Genomic DNA, 21233 nt, shown 5'->3' with positions numbered 1-21233 from the left:
CCGGGGTCATTCTGGAATCTTTGGAAACGAATTAGCCGACCAAGCTGCTGGTAGTGCCGGCCAGTTTGGAAGTTTATATATTTCTACCCTTTCACGCCGTTGTGTTCGTTCCCGTTTGCATCATTCTTCACTTCTCTTATGGAGCATTTTTTGGCGCGAGAATAATGGTGGCACTGAACTATTCAACTGGATCCCTGATACACTTAACATTCCCTTTATTCGTCTACCCAGGAATCCTCTAATAACGTTACTTACTGGGCATGGTAGATTTCCGTTCTATTTTAAAAGATTTGGCCTGTCTCCGTCTTCAACTTGTTCCTGTGGATTGTTATGTGAAAATATCCGTCATTACTTCCGGGACTGTTCCGTTACTGCGTCTTTAGTTTCTCGTTTAAAATCTCTTTGCTCATCGGACATCACACCTTCTGTTTACCCCTGCCTTCTCCGAAACCCTGCTGCTTGTGCTCTTCTCCTTCAAATGGTTCACCTCATAAGTAGTACAATTAAAATTATTCATGCTGATTTCTCTCTTTCCTCTAATCTCTCTTCCCCAAGCTTTGCACAGCGGAGCGCCCCGTGCTCCTTTATTGAGCATAGGTGGCTTTGTCGTGGCGTGACTGTGACTGTGACTACGTCCTTGACTGTGTGACTGCGACTCTGTTTTGACTGCGTGACTGTGACTGTGTCCTTCACTGAGTGACTGTGACTTCGGTTTTTTTTCTTTTGTCCTGATTATGTTTTCATTTTTCTGATTTTTATTTTGTAGCCGGCGCTCAGTGCTTTCTTTGACTGTTGCGGTGACAATGACTTTGCAGTGACTTGGGTTTTCTTTTTTTATTATTATTATTTATTTCGCGGACTGCACGCTGTGCTTTGGCTTTCTGCCTGCGTCTAACGTATTATGACAAGACTTTTGTTTTCTTTTCTTATGAGTTTTTTTTTAATGCTCTGTTTTTCGTTTAATTTTTTTTTCTTCTTTGGAACATTTAGTTATTTTACATTTATTTTGAATTGGCGGTAAGCCTGGCAAAGTATTGCTGGTCCAGGCATCCTCTCTCTTTCTTTTATGTTTTTTTACCTCTTTTTTGAGAGGACCAATAAAAGGGTAAAAGGGTCATCCACCGCGATGGCTTTTTCGCAAAGCACCAGTGCAAAGAGACGAAGCATCCAGACGCGGTATATGGTTTATGGTTAAAGGGCCACTGCCCACGGTCCGGACATTTTTGAAAAACAAGCCCACTGCACAGATGAGGCATCGAAGATAACCTCTGCAAAATACTAGAGCCATGCGCGCCCCGAAAAACTGCGAAAATTCAAATCAAAGCCCGCTCGTTCTTTCCTTCAACAAAAACGGCCCGCCCCACTACTCTTAACCCCGTTGACGTCATGGGGGGTTACTTTCACTAAAGGCACTCCATTGGTGCATCGTTCTGACTGACGGGAGAAGGTTGGGCGTAGCCTTGGCGTCGCGTCGTCTGCACAACGCTTTCCGCAGCGCCTTCTGTTCTGGCTCATGCCTACAAACCCGCATGAAGGAACAAAACAAAAAACTGCGGAGGGAGCGTGCGGCGACAGCCTTGAACCCTAGCCATAAAAAGTAAAAAAAATAGTAAAACTGAGGGAGTTGGTTCGCCCCCCCCCCCCCCCTCCCGCCGTGATCACGTCACGAGACGCTCTGCGTGCGCGCTCCCTTCTCAGTTTTTTTCTTCTATGCAAGCCCCCCCAAAACAAGGTTTTAATTAGTAGTGCAGCAGAGCCTTTCCCTCGCTCGCCCACTTGACCGCTCCGCACAGACACCGCTTATCCTTCATACATCTTGCGTACGCCTTGACTCCAATGAACGACATGGGCTTCGGAGCGGAGAAAAGACACAAACACACAGAACACAAACACACATGAAGAAAAGTAAACGGGGGGGTTGCCGGGTCCGCACTTCGCCGTGTGTTTCGAACAGAACCGACTTCCGCCCCTCCGCTCGTGAAGCGGTGGGGAGGCCTAAAAAAAATGAAAAGGTAGCTCGCTAACTGGGAATGACAAACAGATGTATGAAAGGATGCGCTCGCTAACAAGTCTAGGTGGTCAAGCCGATCGCGCATCTCGATCGTTCAGTGTGCGCGCCCGCAGCGCCCCCCCCCTCCCCTCGAACAGACCCAGCAGCAAAAACCAAGAAAAGAATTCTATTGAAGGCGGGGCCATGACGTACCCTGTGACGCACTCCACAGACACCACACCTCCGGCTTACCTCGGAGAAAGAAGGGGTGATTTTGCCTTGCCGAGCCTACTCGACGAGGAGCGGGAGAGAAGAATTTCGAGGAGGGAATGGAAGGAGAGGAGGCTCGCTCAAAGGGAGGTAGAGAGTGTCTGCTACCCGGGGGTGGGCAGGGGCCCTTTAAAGGGCCACTGCCCAGGGTCCGGACATTTTTGAAAAACAAGCCCACTGCATAGATGAGGCATCGAAGAAAACCTCTGCAAAATACTAGAGCCATGCGCGCCCCGAAAAGCTGCGAAAATTCAAATCAAAGCCCGCTCGTTCTTTCCTTCAACAAAAACGGCCCGCCCCACTACTCTGAACCCTGTTGACGTCATGGGGGCTTACTTTCGCTAAAGGCACTCCATTGGTGCATCGTTCTGACTGACGGGAGAAGGTTGGGCGTAGCCTTGGCGTCGCGTCGTCTGCACAATTCTTTCCGCAGCGCCTCCTGTTCTGGCTCATGCCTACAAACCCGCATGAAGGAACAAAAAAAAAACTGCGGAGGGAGCGTGCGGCGACAGCCTTGAACCCTAGCCATAAAAAGTAAAAAATTAGTAAAACTGGGGGAGTTCGTTCGCCCCCCCACCGTGATCACGTCACGAGACGCTCTGCGTGCGCGCTCCCTTCTCAGTTTTTTTTTCTTCTATGCAAGCCCCCCAAAACAAGGTTTTAATTAGTAGTGCAGCAGAGCCTTTCCCTCGCTCGCCCACTTGACCGCTCCGCACAGACAACGCTTATCCTTCATACATCTTGCGTACGCCTTGACTCCAATGAACGACATGGGCTTCGGAGCGGAGAAAAGACACAAACACACAGAACACAAACACACATGAAGAAAAGCAAACGGGCGGTTGCCGGGCCCACACTTCGCCGTGTGTTTCGAACAGAACCGACTTCCGCCCCTCCGCCCGTGAAGCGGTGGGGAGGCCTAAAAAAAATGAAAAGGTGGCTCGCTAACTGGGAATGACAAACAGATGTATGAAAGGATGCGCTCGCTAACAAGTCTAGGTGGTCGAGCCGATCGCGCCTCTCGATCGTTATGTGCGCGCCCGCAGCGCCCCCCCCCTCCCCTCGAACAGACCCAGCAGCAAAAACCAAGAAAAGAATTCTATTGAAGGCGGGGCCATGACGTAGCCCTGTGACGCACTCCACAGACACCACGCCTCCGGCTTACGTCGGAGAAGGAAGGGGTGATTTTGCCTTGCCGAGCCTACTCGACGAGGAGCGGGAGAGAAGAATTTCGAGGAGGGAATGGAAGGAGAGGAGGCTCGCTCAAAGAGAGGTAAGTGTATCTGCTGCCCGGGGGTGGGCAGGGGCCCTTTAAAGGGCCACTGCCCACCCCATGGTGAAGTGCGTCACAGGGTACGTCATGGCCCCGCCTTCAATAGAATTCTTTTCTTGGTTTTTGCTGCTGGGTCTGTTCGAGGGGAGGGGGGGGCGCTGCGGGCGCGCACACTGAACGATCGAGATCTGCTCGACCACCTAGACTTGTTAGCGAGCGCATCCTTTCATACATCTGTTTGTCATTCCCAGTTAGCGAGCCGCCTTTTCATTTTTTTTTAGGCCTCCCCACCGCTTCACGAGCGGAGGGGCGGAAGTCGGTTCTGTTCGAAACACACGGCGAAGTGTGGGCCCGGCAACCGCCCGTTTGCTTTTCTTCATGTGTGTTTGTGTTCTGTGTGTTTGTGTCTTTTCTCCGCTCCGAAGCCCATGTCGTTCATTGGAGTCAAGGCGTACGCAAGATGTATGAAGGATAAGCGGTGTCTGTGCGGAGCGGTCAAGTGGGCGAGCGAGGGAAAGGCTCTGCTGCACTACTAATTAAAACCTTGTTTTTGGGGGGCTTGCATAGAAGAAAAAAAAACTGAGAAGGGAGCGCGCACGCAGAGCGTCTCGTGACGTGATCACGGCGGGGGGGCGAACCAACTCCCCCAGTTTTACTATTTTTTACTTTTTATGGCTAGGGTTCAAGGCTGTCGCCGCACGCTCCCTCCGCAGTTTTTTTTTTTTTGTTCCTTCATGCGGGTTTGTAGGCATGAGCCAGAACAGAAGGCGCTGTGGAAAGCGTTGTGCAGACGACGCGACGCCAAGGCTACGCCCAACCTTCTCCCGTCAGTCAGAACGATGCACCAATGGAGTGCCTTTAGTGAAAGTAACCCCCCACGACGTCAACGGGGTTAAGAGTAGTGGGGCGGGCCGTTTTTGTTGAAGGAAAGAACGAACGGGCTTTGATTTGAATTTGCGCAGCTTTTCGGGGCGCGCATGGCTCTAGTATTTTGCAGAGGTTATCTTCGATGCCTCATCTATGCAGTGGGCTTGTTTTTCACAAATGTCCGGACCCTGGGCAGTGGCCCTTTAACAATGCAAGAGCGGGGGCTAGTTGATGCTTCATACTGATCAATTCGCGCTTAAAGGCACAGACACACGAAAACACAAACAGACGAAGCGTGCTTTCAACTAGTTTACTTCACAAAACTTGTCGCTTTTATACAGAGCGGGATGGCAAAAATGATCTACAAACCAGATAATCAATTTGCATCTGAAAAGCTGCCCTCGAAGATAAAGAATTAGACTGGTTAAGGTCACTGGCCAGATTACAGACAGGAAGGTGAAGGTAGCTTTTCAGATGCAAATTGATTATCTGGTTTGTAGATCATTTTTGCCATCCCGCTCTGTATAAAAGCGACACGTTTTGTGAAGTAAACTAGTTGAAAGTACGCACTTCGTCCGTTTGTGTTTTCGTGTGTCTATGCCTTTTAGCGCGAATTGATCAGTATGGTTCATGAGGGTTTAACGTCCCAAAGCGACTGAGGCTATGAGGGACGCCGTAATGAAGGGCTCTGGAAATTTCGACCACCAGGGATTCTTTAACGTGCACTGACATCGCGCAGTACATGGGCCTCTAGAATTTCGCATCCATCGAAATTCGACCGCCGCGGCCGGAATGGAAGATCTCTTGCTTTCGCAATTGCCATCGGTGGTTCGGATATGTTGTGAAGTTTCTTCTACGATAAGGACAACGCAGATTCCTATGAATTGATCAAGCACTAGAAAATTCTGCTCAGACCTTGCGTCCAGAAATTCAAATCGACATCTTTGTGAAGGAAAAGTTTCAATTAAAATGTGCACACTACTCAGCATTTACGTTTTTCAAAAAAGAACTCGGAGGTTTGGTTCATACAGTTTCCTGCATAATAAATTTTCCCCCTGCGTTCAAAAATAAGAGAAAAAAAAGCATATCGAAGAAGTTTCACTGTATTCTCTTTAGCTCCTATTACCAACGTCTCACATTCGACGCGTGCTTCTACTCGTAATCTGCGATGCACCTTTGTGGTTTTCACACGCAGTGAATCCGTTGCACTTCGGCAATAACTGAGTAATGTGAATAGGTTTGGGACCTGTGCGAGCGTCGAAACCCTCCAGTAAGAATGAAGAGATAGAGCACGCGATGACTCGACATCATACCGGATACCTTCTGGGCATTGCGCTGTCCTTAGTGGCCACAGGCCAACACGAGGCGCTTGCATGCCTATCATGTAGCAAAATTCCATGACCCCAGCTCACCATATTCCTTAGGCTGCAGCGAACACCTACGTTCTGCTTTTTCTTTGTTGCCTATGTACTTATTATCTTGTCTAAGATGATAATAGATAAGTACAAGATAGTATTTAGTACAGTCATCCACACACCTGCCGCGGTCGAGCGGCGTACCGGAGAGTACACTTCCGTTATTTACGAGTGGCTTAGGGCTAGATACGCGACCTTATTGTGCGCGCACACTGACATTGATCGTGTTTAGCTCTTTATGCCTTTTAATGCTATATTTGGGCCACCAGGCTGCGCTGATTGCCATAAATGCACAATAGATAAATACACAATAGAGCGTGCTGATCAAGCGCTCTAGAGAGCTGTGTGGACGACCGTACTATCTTCCCAGCAATGAACGCCTCATTTTCGCACACAAGTGACATGATTACTGCTATAAAGACTTCTTCCATTCTCGTGCCGGCGGTACTTGAGCTTGTCCTCCTCCGAAAACTGCCAATACTTGCGTTTTACGTGGTAGGCATCACCGGGGTGCGCATATTGCATAGCGTTACTAGCAGCGTTCGTGGCGAGTGCGAATAACGTGGGTGTGGGCCACGGTACCTTCCTCGCCCGCGTCTCCGTCTTCCCTCGCCACTGGTTGACTTCTGAGGCGCGAGAGAACCCTCTCTCCCAGAAGCTGGATGCACACCACCGGACCGTCCAACAGACTCAAGTCGGCTCTGCGTGAGAAAGGGAAAGAAAAAAGCAGACTCCGCTATCGATAACCGTGTTAAGGATGCTCTGTAATTAGACATTAGAAGCATACCGGTGACCTATTAGCGGAGACGTATACCGGTTTAGCGGACGCCGGCTGCGCACTCCGAGTGATCCCGGCTGGCCCCACCCATGTCACTACGCATGCGCAGGCGCGTCCGGTAAACCTGTATACCGTTCAGCAAGGCAGATATTTGGGCGAGTTGGTAAGTATTCATGATTTTGTTCACAGCGCAACAAGAACGGGACAGGAGACGTAAGAGTAACACAAACAAGCGCTTGTAGCGCTTGTTTGTGTCACTCTTACGTCTCCTGTCCCGTTCTTGTTGCGCTGTGAACAAAACCTGTATACGTCTCAGCTGTATCGGTATGCTAAAAACGTCTATTTTCGCTCCACATACGGCGCGGGAAACCGCAGCTGGTCGGTGTGTTACGTGCTGCCGATAAAGCTAAAGTCGCGTTGTAATAGTAAAATTAATGATAATTTTAGAGCGTACTAGCAGCAAAGGGCGCCAGCCACAGGCAGTGAATACTAAGACCGGAGGTGTAACTCTTTCTCAGTAAGGTCACTGAATCGTCGATCGAAATAGCCTTTTTTTATTTAGTTTAATTTACTGGTTCCTTCCATGAACTGAGTTTAGTGAATACTTAATTTGATTTCGTCTTGGCGCATCACCTAAAGGACCGATGTTAGCAAATAGCGGGTGCGAACTGTGGAAATTTAGCTCAGGTGAAATAAAGTGGCAGGCTGGTTGCATGATGAGTCGAATTATCAGATCGATAGTATCAAAAGGCGGAAAACACAAAAAAGAAATGCCACCCTCAGAGAATATAGCGACTGTAGTGCCTATTCTCTCTCTGTTACAGTCTTTTCGGTCGGTACAAATTAACATCTGACTAGCAGTTTCAAGTGATTACAGTTAGGTCCATGCTTGTCTCGCTGTCGGCAATATGTACGCCACACAGTGTGCATGCCTTGTATGGTAAGGTCACCACCTATCTATCTTCCACAACACCCTTTCTTCTTGGGAATGCCACAGTCGTTTAGGGAGGCTGAACACCGGACTACGGCGAAACTTTTCATGATATGCGTATCACGGGCAGTACAGTACGTGCCTGCGTACGGTCAACGTACACTGTGCATGGCCACCGACACTTCCAACGTGACTTGCTCCATCGAGAGCGAACCGCATCGCGTCCAGCACTTACTGCTCTTGCGAGTCCGCGCTGAGCAGCTTGACGTCCTGGGGTGTCAGACGGAGCATGAGGGCCTTGCACACCGTGGTGTCTGCCGCCTCGATGGCCGCCCACACGTCTCCCAGGCGCCGCACGCCGGCCGGTTTCACCACGAGCACAGCTCTGCGTTACCACTCGCGCCAGTCAAGGGGCGGCTCAGAGACACGAACAAAGTGCGCTAGCACGTAGACATTGCACAACTTTTTAATGCACTGTTTTGTTTTTTACAAGAGACTGGCTTGATTTACAGATTTTGACTGTGTTTCCCGTTCCTTCTCTCTTTCCTCTTTAATTCCCCTCATTCCCTTCCCCAGTGCAGGGTAGCCAACCGAAAACCTTTCTGGTTAACATACCTGCCTTTCCCTCTCTCTGTATATCTCTCTCTCTCTCTTGTGTTCTGAGTTGACGCAAAGTCGAAAGCCAGGACTCGCCCTGCATCTGCTGGTGTGGTTTCACAATGCTGCAAATCGGCAAGACGGCAGGAGTCTCTCGGCCCCGGTTCGTAGATCGCTTGACATTTCGTGACGTTCCTTGTGGAAGCCTCCATTCGCAGGTAACAACAAAACCACGCGATTGAATCTGAACTCATGAATAATTTGAGAGGAGAACACATCAAGTGAAAAGCATAATGCCGACAGCAGGACGGTGCTGCCGATGTGCTACTGCTACTGGGAATCGAACAAACTGTCTGCATAGCGTCATGTGTAGCCTCACCGTTCGAAGCTCTGCAGTGGTTATAGATGGCACAATGCTAAAGTTTGTTAAATTCCCAACGACAATCTCGGTAGTGACTTTTCGATGCGCATCAGTATCACATATAGCAGCCATGTGCAGCACCTTTAGTCGAGAATTAAAAGGCCACAGGGATTTGCTTCTGGGCAACGCCATGTGGTTCGTTATGAATCCTCAGCGCTCCAGATATCTTGAAGGTAACACAAACTCCGGTCCTACCCCTCCCCAGCCGCCGCGGTGGCTCAGTGGTTATGGAGCTCGGCTGCTGACACGGGTTCGATCCCGGCCGCGGTGTTCGAATTTCGATGGAGGAGAAATTCTAGAGGCCCGCGTACCGTGCGATGTCAGTGCAAGGCAAAAAAACCCAAATTCCGGAGCCGTTCACTACGGCGTCTAACTCTCATAGCCTGAGTCGCTTTGGGACAACAAACCCCCCTAAACCAAACCAAACCAACCTCCTCCTCCCCTCCGAAGATTGGGACTTGCGCGGATAATACAAGAGCTCCACTACACGGCTGACGAGAACCCCCCCCCCCCCCCCCCCCCCCCCCCCCCGGGTTCTAAGCTTTTGACAATCACTGTACTTGCCTAGTTTTGTACCCCCATAGTATAATCACGATTTGCCCTTTGCTTTTCCGTATAAGGCAATGTAAGTGAGGAGTCCAGGCGTACCTTCAAGCTTGCGAAAAAGTCAGTTTCTGTCTGAGACAGGGCAGCAGTATCGAGAGGTTGGCCATCGCGTCCTCGCTAGCACATGCAGATCCCTTGTCAAAAGTAAACAGCCGAAAAAGGTTTGCTCCTTAGCCATTTAACGGGCTCTTGTAGCATCCGAGAGGATCCTAACTTTCGGGGTGGTGAGGCGGACGAGAGTTCGTCCTATCTGCAATAGATTTGGAACACTATAGAGAGCGATGCATAATGAAGTAAACAGCATGTCCAAGATGCTGGGCGCTTGGGCTCTATAAGTTTGACCAAGGCTGTATACGCAGTTTTGTTTCTTTCTTTATAGCAGAGTTCAATGATCTAAATCGCCATTGGTGATCTTTCAAAGCAATTTTATTCTGATCAAGCTTAGCGTTGTATAAACACCGCCATTCAGCTTGTGGCGGAAAATCATATTAAATTACGCTGAGCGCCTATCTGGTACGAAGCAATCTCACTCGGCAGAAAATAAGTGGCTGCGCCAATCGGCAGTACCGCCAACACTGGATGAGTAAAATTATTATTATGCCAATAGTTGCATCTTGCGATTAACCGCGAAATGCACCACGCAGGTAGTCTATTGTCGCAGCCTCTGCACGATCAGATATGGACCTGGGCTGGCAGCTGAGCATAAGAACTGCCCACCGTGGTCCAAGGACTCCTGGACTTCACTCAAGGCTACAAATATCAAAATAAAATAAAATAGGTGTGATTATATCGCCCAACAACCGCGCTATAAGTTTAAGTTTTACTACTGAACTGCTTTTGGAATAGGGAGTACGAGAAACGTCAAACGGAAGAAACGTCGGCTGGAACTGTAGGGCTCTGAGCTTCTAATTCCCCTTAAGAATTCCCGTTAATCGCATGTTTGAGCATTATGTACCCGCAATTCACGCCAAACAGGCACAATTTACTAATACGGATGCGGTAACTACACGTACGGAGCCACACTGGCAACATATTTCCCACGTGAGAAGGGTTCATTAACGGCTCGCGCCGACCACTTCAGCACTCGTGACAGCACGATGACTCATACCGCAGAAGTGCCGGCCAGCCATGCAGTGTACTTCTAACGCGTGAGAATCTTTGAAAACTCTGCACTTGAAAGACTCGCGTCGCCTGACGCCTCCTCTTTCATGGCTAAGTTTGCTACGACGCACAGCTGTGCCATAAAGTGCGGGCAGCCTGCAGTCTGAAGCTTTAAACAGCTTTCATATGTGACAGGGATATGTGAGCATCACTGGAAGGTATGTTTCGCATATTTCGGCGTACAGCCAGGCAGCAATGCATGCTCGCTTTTACGCGTGCGCACAGTACTCACCGTTCGTGCTTGGGGCCGAGGAATGCGGCGGTCTGGGCGTCCGCGTAGCCCACGATGCGAAGGTGCCTGGACAGGATGGCCACCACGTTGCCCGCGTACAGGTCGCGCAGCGTGCAGCTCTCGCACTCGGTGCGACGCAGGAACACCCGGCGCGTCTTCACGTCGATCTGAGAAGCGAACGGTCACGGGGTTCATCTGTTGTTTATTGTAGCGACAGCTACATTACCCGTAGTCTCGACTTTTCGCTAGGCCTGTTTACATGAACTCGATAGAGTCGAGTCGAGTTTGCTTGTCGGGTAAAAAACCAGTTGTCGGGTTCATGTAAACGCTGTCGGGTCGGATAAAATAAGCAGCAGAGCGAGTCGAGTTAGCTCGCCTGAAAGGGGTAGGTTAACTCGCTTGACCCGCCTTTTGAGTCGATGAGTCGGGTTAGCGGGAGGGGAGAGGATAAATGCGTTTAAGTATACGGGCGATCAAGCGGGTCAATGAGGTCGCCGCAAGCCATGGGCTAGCGGCCATCTAGTACATGTCTCCTGCAACCTGCTCTCGACGCAATAAGTGTTTTACAATCCAATCCAATCGCCTGCGCCGACGCGCCTCCGAGACAGCGGTAACAGCGATGCCGTTCCGCCATATTGGAGGCTGCCACTCCCCTCTCCCGTTTGCGTTGTTTGACGCTTGGTGTCGCTGGAGTTGAAGCGGTATCGACTCGCTAAAATCGAGTTCATGTAAACACGCAGTCGTCGAGTTGCGCTGACCTTGCTCAACTCGATCCCCTGACTCGACCTGCCGCTGTCGGGTTCGTGTAAACGCCGCTGCTGTGGGCCTTCGGCGCCACTTGTGCGCATGCGCAAGGAGCCGAGTGACGTCACAGCCGCGCCGCTCGCCTCCGACCGAGAGAAGCCGCCAAGTGACGTCACAGCTGCCGGCGCCGCGCGCCGACGCCGCTTGCCTCCAATAGAGAGATGATGGTGATGCGGCGGTGGCGTAACCAAGGATATCCGTACCTCCCGCTACGTATATCTTGGGCATAGCTGAGCTAAGCCACTGCCAATTTTACTCTCTGCAGCTAGAATGAAAATGAGTGGAACATATTGGTGGCGTGTACAAACGGATAAATGATGAAGCTACTGACACGTAGCCTAGAAAGCAAAAATTGGAGTTTAAAACTTTCTTTCCGGAGAGCCGCCACCAGGAAACGAACAGACATGGGCTGTTCATCAACGCTGTGCTGTCGCCAAGTGTCCACCGCCGCACTGTGTGAAGGCCTCGTTGCTTCTGACGTCATTAAACCACTAAGATAAGGGCCAATAACCTCGCGTGGTCTTGCCACTGGTCGCGATGTAGACCGTGCAAAGAATGATGTAAGGTGGATAACTCACCATTTCCACTGTTGAATCCCTGGTAAAGAAGTTGAGGATGAAGTTCCTCACAGTGTAGGTGCTCGCGTCATTCCATTCCGCGTGGAATGAGTACTTTTTACCTGACACTGCGCGAGGGGAACAAAGACAGCATGTAACACTTTGGAAAATTGGTTTTTGAGGAAAAGAAATGGCGCAGTAATTGTCGCACATCTCGGTGGGCACCCGAACCACGCCGTAATGGAAGGGGGCACGGTAGGAGTGAAAGAAGGAAGAGAGAAAGAGGTGCCGTAGAGGAATAATTTCGATCACCTGGGTACCTTTAACGTGCACTGACATTGCACAGCACACGGGCGCCTTTGTGTTTCGCATCCATCGAAACGCGGCCGCCACGGCCGGGTTCGAACCCGGGAACTTTATCATGCCGGAAAAATCCCAAGATTACAATTGCGTTGCTTTAACCACCTGGTATCCGTTATCGCGCATCTTAAAACGAAGCAGAGTTCATGTTTACCGTAAATGGAGCACAAAAAAGATATGGACAAAGACACAGGAGTGGACGGGACGGGAGCCATCTTTCAACTTAGTCTCAGGAGAAGTCGCCAGATGGCATATATGGCCACAGCAACCCATAGTCGGCTGGTGAGCAGTTACAATAAAAGCAAGGGACAATAAAGATCTACAACACGCGGGAAAGATATAGCGCCGGGAATACAAAACAGCAAAACCAAAGAAAAGTCAAAGAACAAAATTCTGCGCAGCCAATGCTGTGTCACAAAACGCTCTGGAATGATGATGAATTTAAAATATCGGATAAAGTCGACAAATAGCAGAGAAAATAGAGATGAAAGTAAGAGGCAGGAAGCGAAGGAAGCTCGTAATAAATGCAGTTTTCAAGCCTCACGCATTAAACAGAGGAAAAAGAGCTTCCGGTTGAAAAGAGAGTAAATGGAAATAACCAATAAATAAAAAAAAACAGCCGGTGGATCTAAAAACGAAATAATAATAATGTAGCGTGTGCAGCAGAATTCATACATGTACACGCTTGTGTCCTGAAGACATCTGTTCTACGATGTCTCACGAAGCCTGTGGTGTTGCCAAGACTACTCATCATCATCATCCTGACTACGCCCACTGCAGGGAAAATACCTCTGCCATGTCTTTCCAATTAACCCTCTCCTTTGCCAGCTGCAGCCACCGTATCCCCGCAAACTTCTAATCTCATCCGCCCATCTAACTTTCTGCCGCCCCCTGCTACGTTTGCCTTCTCTTGGAATCCACTCCGTTACCCATGAGGACCAGCGGTTATCTTACCTTCGCATTGCATGCCCTGCCCAAGCCCATTTCTTCCTCTTGATTTCGACCAGGATGTCATTAACCCGCGTTTGTTTCTTCACTCACTCTGCCTGCTTTCAGTATCTTAACATTACACCTACCATTTTCCTTTCCATAGCACGCTGCGTTGCACTTAAGTTGAACCCTTTCAAAAATAAAAGCTCCTTCGCTCTACTTCACTTAAAGAACAATACCATAGTTGGTTAACGGCGTCGACATGGATCAATTGTGAGAAGATGCTTGTAGACTTATATTTAAAAATCCTTCCGCCCGGACCGGCGCAACTCGCGAAATCCAGATGCGCCAGTTAATAGTAAATACATTTGGGAGATAAATTTATCGCACTGCACCGAAGCCATGGGTGAAACTTTCAAGCGGCGCGCCATATCGACAACGAGGTGGAGCGCGACGGCTGCCGACAACGGCGGGACGTGACGTTGCCTTAGTAACGACAGTTGGAAACAGTCTGCTGCTCGGTTTATAGCAGACGCCTCTCCTCGCATTGTAACACCGACACCAGACCGAAAGACAATTTTTCCCAGAGGAACACGAAGTAAGGGCAGATATACTTTTGTGATCTTCTAATACCTAGAAGAAATACAGCATCTAGTTAAACGTTGAGCATCCCGTGCCAAACGAGGGACGCACACTTCCTTGATTATTTAAACATCCACCGGCTACCTTTATCCTGTGCTGAATTGTACATCACAACGCCGAGAGCGAAGTTATGCACTTTTTTTTTACTTTTTTTTTCGCGCACGTAATGGGACTATGCACGAATAAAGCGAGTATAAAAAATCAAGTTCTTGAGAACCTACTTTGAATTGTGGCGAATTCCTGAGCACCGGAAATAATCCCCGTCGGCGATCGGCATAAAAATAAGCTGCGTCCCCTCGGATGTTGACAAGGTTGCCAGACTGCAGCTTCCATTCTTGCCACTGCCGCCAAATAAGGCTGCTAAGGGAAAAAAGCGCGGTGCGTGAGTGCATAAGCGCGTCTGCGTACGCATGCGTGTCCATGTGTCTATCTGTCTATCGTATTTAACAGAACATCATTATAGCGAGCTTTAGTACTGCACAATATGCTACTCTGATCCGCTTGCCCGGGCAACCATGTAATCCTGCGCATTTAGCGCAAAGCGAGCGTGCACAATGGGGAGACCGGCAGACCACATCTGTGGAGTTAGGAGTTTAATAGAGGCACGCTGCAGTTTAGGCAAGTGAAAGAAACTTCAAGCTTGCGTGACCGCCATTCTTTACTGTACCAAGGGAAGAGAAGATGCTGGTAATCGGAATAGGAAGTAAACGCTGAGGCTGCGAACTGTTTCACTAGCAGGCACCTGCGAAACCTGACCGCTGTAATATATGCACATGGTGGAAGAAGACTCATGACTAGGCCTTGCAGAGATGCCTTCACCAAGGTACAAGCAACCTCATTTAAATTAATTCCTCTGTGCCCTGGCATCAAAATCAACTGTACTGAATATATGTAAGGTGGTACCAAATATTTGAGCAAGCGGAGTGCCCGTGACTCCGTAGACTCGGTTAGACAGGAACACAGGGATAATGAATCTCTCACAATTATGGCAGAAGAAAAGGAGGTGCTTAAAAGGACTAAAAGACAGGACTACTGCCCAGAATTAGGCCACATAAATGGGGGTGAAGTCAGGAAGGCGGAGTGAGAAGGAGCAATCGAGCGAAAAGAGAAAATACCAACACCAGCTTTTTGTTCACATTGGAAGGCGTCTATCGCAATCAGAACATGAGAGTGAAAGCACATTAGGCAATCTTATAATAAAATGTTGAGCAAACATAAAGCAATAATTTTTTTACATTGTTTGGAAAAATGTCATCAAAGAAAATCTGAATAGATGCAGAGTTGGCGCGCACTGGAAGGATGTGTGAAATGCGGACCTTTAAGGCGTCAAGGAGGAATTGCAAAAAAAAACAGATCTGTGGAGTATGAATACGAGACCAACTTTCATTGCAAAATGCCTTAGTCTGACGAGGAAAATCAAATCTGAGGCACGAAGCGACGAATCGCACATTTTTACGAATGTTTGGACTGTTAACAGCCGAAATCTTGCGTGCAATGATGGGATCCGCGCCTCTAGGTACAAAACAGAATTAGCCACAAATTTTGCGGAGTGCTTAGGGCGGCCCCAGAATAGTAGCTTGAGGCCTAAGACCGCAGCATGATGTCCCGGAGCAGCTTCTCCGCAGCTTCGACAGATTGCAGTGTGAACACGAGAACGTTTTGGTTCCACACGGGCCACACTGCAAGTCCCACACTTGCCGCGTCCCCGAGGATGCTGCGAACGGCAGCGCCTGCTTCACCAGGACCTAAGGGTAGCCTTCAGGTCGATGGTGTCTGGTGGCTTCAGCACCACAATAATTTCTTCTTTCCCGATGCGGGGCGTGTGCTGCGGCCGCCACCGGGACTGTTTGGCTTGTTGCACAGATGCGCGCGGCGCTACCTCGCCCTACGCATGCGCAGAGCATCCCGCTACCCGATTTCCACTTTGCCCCTAGCATAATTTAGGAGTGCTGTTTTTGAATCACTGAGTATATAGGTGGCACTGGAGCTGCCGAGCGCAAGCGCTATTTATTCTGATTCCTCTGGGTTAGTTCCCTGGGGTAATTCGTTTATAATTGCAGTGTGCGGGGTGTACGCAACCGCTGTGGCTCCGCGCTGGTCGCATGCAATAAGGAAGAGATAAAGGAGGGAGTGAAAGAAGAAAAGAATGAAGAGGTGCCGTAGTTGCCGTAGTGGAGGGCTCCGGTCTGGTTTATGGGGTTTAACGTCCCAAAGCGACTCAGGCTATGGGGGACGCCGTATAGTGAAGGGCTCCGGAAATTTCGACCACCTGCGGTTCTTTAACGTGCACTGACATCGCACAGTACATGGGCCTCTAGAATTTCGCCTTCATCTAAATTCGACCGCCGCGGCCGGGATCGAACCAGCGTATTTAGGGCCCTGGAGTAATGTCGACCACCTGGGGATTTTAACGTGCACTGACGTCGTACAGCACACAGGCGCCTTTAGCGTTTCGCCTCCAAAGGTGCCCGTGCGCTGTAAGCCTTAACAGTTTTCTGGAAACTCCCTTGTGTGCGCGCAATCCACATGCGCGGGCCAGCGCGGCAAACTGACCGTATACGTCAACCTCCTTGCTGTAGACGCTCATGCCATCGGGGACTGTTTTTAGCATGGGTAGCTGACTGCACGTTGTGTCACTAACCAGAGTCAATAGTACACCTATTTATTGATTGCTGGGAAACACTGCTTTTTTGTAACATGCTCCAGCGGACAATAAAGACTTACCTTTGACGCCGTATGGGATACGATTCCTGGCCGTTGAGCCGGATCTTTATAAGTACGATGTATTATTTGGCCTGCACAGTATTTGGTGAAGCAGGATGGCTGTTCGGCACTGCGATGAAGATGCGCGGTCTGTCCGAGATTACTTCAAAGAAAACGTGTTTAAGCCGCGTGAAGTGTACAAGGAGCTATCTTTCGGAGAGGAAATTATCAGTTTGATGGGACAGTTGTGTTCCTTGAAGAGGTTCTGAGTGCCTCATGTGAGCGAAACGCATATCCGCTCCTGATATTTGAGAGTGCAGAGCAGAACAAAATCTGTTTGTGAGCTATTGTGAACTGTCGAAACAGGCAATAAAGAAGAAAAAAGCTGTCGCATGGTGGCCTAGTGGTTATGGCACTCGGCTGCTGACCCGAAAGACGTGGGTTCGATCTCGGCCACGGCGATCGAATTTCGATGGAAGCGAAATTCTTCGGAGCCGTGCACTGTGCGATGTCAGTGCACGTTAAAGAACCACAGGTGGTTGAAAATTCTGGAGCCCTTCACTTCGACGTCCCTCATAGCCTGGATCGCTTTGGGATGTTAAACTGCCGTAAAACAAATCAAACCATAGGCCGCACAGTCGCGCACTAAAACATACCAACACCATTACATTAGGGACTGATTTGGAGAGCGAAAAACGGGGGAGGCAGCGGTTTCATGATCGCTTGGCTTGGTTTGGTCGGTTTGGTTTGGTGGGGTTTAACGTCCCAAAGCGACTCAAGCTATGAGGGACGCCGTAGTGAAGGGCCCCGGAAATTTCGACCACCTGGTGTTCTTTAACGTGCACTGACATCGCACAGCACACGGGCCGCTAGAATTTCGCCTTCATCGAAATTCAGCCGCCGCGGCCGGGATCGAACCGGCGTCTTTCGGGCCATCAGCCGAGTGCCATGACCACTGAGCCACCGCGGCGGTGTAGTACTCGGCTTGAGAAGGCTGGTTACGTGACGTCACGCTCTCTCCTGGTTTTTTTTTTTTTCCCCCCGCTTCTTGTTATTGCCGATCGCTCCCTCCTGAGAACGAAGCCATACACTTCGATCTGCGATATGTCCAGTTCGTTGCTTGCGAACACGCCGAAGGGGTTCACTTCTGGCGTCGGAAAAACTGCAATGAATAAAGAAGAACAGTGAAACAATTCGCCGTAAATGCAAATCCAAACAAGAACGACAGCGTGAGAACCGCACTGAAGAGCATCAGGTAAGCACGTACTGTCAACGAGCAGCAAACTGCTATGTCGCCTGGGACGTGCAGGGATATGGTGGGCTGTTAATACACAGCCTGGTGTTTTTTTTTTCCATTTTTGACACTATTTCATGCAATAAAGAAACAGAGAAGCTGTGGCATAATAAAAAAAAGTGGCATGGTCTAGGGGTTAGCTCTCGCTCAGGAGGCCGGGGTTCAAGCCCCGGTGTGAGAGCTGTGCTTTTCTTTTTTTTCTAACGACGTGGCATTGCATTAAGCTCAATATAAGGATATGCTACTTCCTCTCGATACAAGGGGGTTGGCTAGCGGTCTGAGGCGTTCCTTCCTCATTCCGCGCTATGCGCGCTATGCCGTATTACTGCCCAGCCACATGAACATCGCACAGAGGTAATTTCTCCTACTGCGAAGTTGTCGAAAATAATCTAGGGATTCTACGTTCGCAGTGCATCGACACTGCACACGGTAGCACTTACTTTGGATGGCTTATGCTCGGTTTGTATGTACACGATTGAACGGGTACAGATACGAAATTTCGAACGCAAACGTCGAAGTGCACTTGCCCTCGCGTTGACAATATCCGCAAAAGAGAGAGAGAGGTTTAGTAATAGCGACGGTTAGCGAAGGGTGTCAAGGTGTAGTGACCGCTGTTGTTTCACAATAGAAGACGTCTGCAACGCCCTGATCACTCGTTTTTTCTTGTTCCGGGATCACCACATAGTGATGGCTTAAACTGCCATCTGAGTTTATCTGAGAGTAGGGTGCCTGGATGTCCGCTCCCCTCCGACGTTGGCCATCGAGGCAGCCTACCCTTTGGCATACAAACGCGCCATCTGGTAACTGAGGACGTCATCCGTGAGCGCGAAGCCTGTGCGCATCTTCAGACAAACACCTGCTCTATACGGAACAATCCTGCAGGTAACGAGTAAGGGTTCTCGGGAACCGATTCTTTCTGTCGCCTGTAACATGTCCTGCTGTTTTGTCCTTAACGTTCCGCAGCGTTCAGCCGTTTCTCTGATTCGTGCTGGGCAGCGCGCTAACCCACCCTCATTGCTTGACGCGTAGTAGACTCTGCCCGCTTTTCTTCAACCTTACCGGCAAATTCGGCTGCCTTAGCCGCTTTCTCACCTCTGTGGGTCAGCGACAAGTTCGGCTGCCCTGGCCGCTTTCTCACCTCTGTGGGCCAGCGACACGTTCGGCTGCCTTGGCCGCTTTCTCACCTCTGTGGGCCAGCGACAAGTTCGGCTGCCTTGGCCGCTTTCTCACCTCTGTGGGCCAGCGACAAGTTCGGCTGCCTTAGCCGCTTTCTCACCTCTGTGGGTCAGCGACAAGTTCGGCTGCCCTGGCCGCTTTCTCACCTCTGTGGGCCAGCGACACGTTCGGCTGCCTTGGCCGCTTTCTCACCTCTGTGGGCCAGCGACAAGTTCGGCTGCCTTGGCCGCTTTCTCACCTCTGTGGGCCAGCGACAAGTTCGGCTGCCTTAGCCGCTTTCTCACCTCTGTGGGCCAGCGACAAGTTCGGCTGCCCTGGCCGCTTTCTCACCTCTGTGGGCCAGCGACACGTTCGGCTGCCTTGGCCGCTTTCTCACCTCTGTGGGCCAGCGACAAGTTCGGCTGCCCTGGCCGCTTTCTCACCTCTGTGGGCCAGCGACACGTTCGGCTGCCTTGGCCGCTTTCTCACCTCTGTGGGCCAGCGACAAGTTCGGCTGCCTTGGCCGCTTTCTCACCTCTGTGGGCCAGCGACAAGTTCGGCTGCCTTAGCCGCTTTCTCACCTCTGTGGGCCAGCGACAAGTTCGGCTGCCCTGGCCGCTTTCTCACCTCTGTGGGCCAGCGACACGTTCGGCTGCATTGGCTGCTTTCTCACCTCTGTGGGCCAGCGACAAGTTCGGCTGCCTTGGCCGCTTTCTCACCTCTGTGGGCCAGCGACAAGTTCGGCTGCCTTAGCCGCTTTCTCACCTCTGTGGGCCAGCGACAAGTTCGGCTGCCCTGGCCGCTTTCTCACCTCTGTGGGCCAGCGACACGTTCGGCTGCCTTGGCCGCTTTCTCACCTCTGTGGGCCAGCGACAAGTTCGGCTGCCTTGGCCGCTTTCTCACCTCTGTGGGCCAGCGACAATTTCGGCTGCCTTGGCCGCTTTCTCACCTCTGTGGGCCCGCTGCAATGCAAAGGCCGCCACTGAGGCAGCACTACTGCCGCCGAGCACTAAGAAGCGTTGAACAAACGGATGAAATGCTATGAGGTCGCTAGCAAGCTTTATTTACTAAATACAACACATGGCACAAGCCGCTGCGCCAGTTGTCGTCCAGTGGCCTGGGTCGTCCGGTAACGAAGCTGCTCGATTTCCGGCGACGTTGATTGGAACGCCCCTCGCGGCACTGGAATGAAAAAGTCGCATATTTCTGCCAACTATACTATTCGGACAGAAAACTGCGGAATGGTTCGAAAAGCATCGACTTCACTTTCCCCTCCAGTTTTAAGACTCGTGCAAGCGTCGACGTCGGTGCGCTTTCTAGGCGACGTCCTCCCGAGTTTGTCGAAAACGAGCTACAAGCTTTAACGTTTAAAATAGGCGGTCTAATCTGTGCTACGTTTGGGTTACTCCAGTGCAGGGATGCGAGCACGCTGCACTGTACTTTGCTGCCGTGCATACACAGTACCGTTGTCATAAACACTCTTTTATGCTCTCGTTTCTTTGCGCCTGTCTTTAATGCTGTCGTGGAGGACGGTGACGAATTCAAAGTCAGATCGTATTAAAATATGCCCTACCCAACAAATGCGACTGAAACTTGCTACAAGGCATCTCCCTACGTCCGTGAAACAAATCACATCACTGAATGTCGCAGTTCAAACTCGACAGTTTGACCACGACGTTCACTGCAGGCTTGTGATAACAATGAACTAACACAGAATGATCCCTGTATTACGCTGCATAAAAGAGCCACTCCATTCCACAGAAGCATCACACTGCTTACTTCTTAACTAGGCGACCGACCTAGCATGATTGAGACCTCGCGTCTCCGACGCGAAAGGGGGCTTCTCTACGGAACCACCAAACGAACTGCAAAGCCTGCTTTCCAGGAGCGGGAGGATGACTATTACATTTTCAGAACGACTTTGATGGCAGAAAAGCGGACAAGCAAGCTGGTTGGTGTCATTTGTCGCCAACCTTCTCCTCCAGCCCGCACAAAGAAGAAAGAAAAGAATAGACGATGCCGACTGCAGCTATTCCTCCGGTGCATTCCACCCCCCCCCCCTCCCCTGCGTTGCGAAATAAACAGAAGTTGAAGCTAGTAGTTGGGGGGGGGGGGGGGGGGGATTGCACAAAGAAATCTATTTCCCTTGCAGACATTGAACGCGATGATTGTAGGATTGAAAAAAAATGTACCTCGTCGTTTCCTTGCCCAATTCCACGCCGTTTTCATTGTTGTTGGACTCACAAA

General features: G+C 50.3%; 1 protein-coding gene across 1 annotated transcript in view; it reads right to left on the bottom strand.

The window, feature by feature from the left end:
- Positions 1 to 16421, bottom strand: part of nmdyn-D7 (nucleoside diphosphate kinase homolog 7) — a 32663-nt gene extending 16242 nt beyond the window's left edge. The window contains exons 1-5 of the mRNA XM_089547055.1: positions 16388 to 16421; positions 11924 to 12030; positions 10542 to 10708; positions 7760 to 7909; positions 6398 to 6516 (exon numbers count right to left, since the gene is read on the bottom strand). Of these exons, the coding sequence (XP_089403181.1) occupies positions 6398 to 6516; positions 7760 to 7909; positions 10542 to 10708; positions 11924 to 12030; positions 16388 to 16421 (577 nt within the window). The remainder of the gene's footprint in view (positions 1 to 6397; positions 6517 to 7759; positions 7910 to 10541; positions 10709 to 11923; positions 12031 to 16387) is intronic.
- Positions 16422 to 21233: the final 4812 nt, after the last annotated feature.

This window comes from Amblyomma mixtum, chromosome 5 (assembly GCF_055824585.1).
Source record: "Amblyomma mixtum isolate Tamu chromosome 5, ASM5582458v1, whole genome shotgun sequence".
Taxonomy (NCBI): domain Eukaryota; kingdom Metazoa; phylum Arthropoda; class Arachnida; order Ixodida; family Ixodidae; genus Amblyomma; species Amblyomma mixtum.
This window is presented reverse-complemented; position numbering and strand designations above follow the sequence as displayed.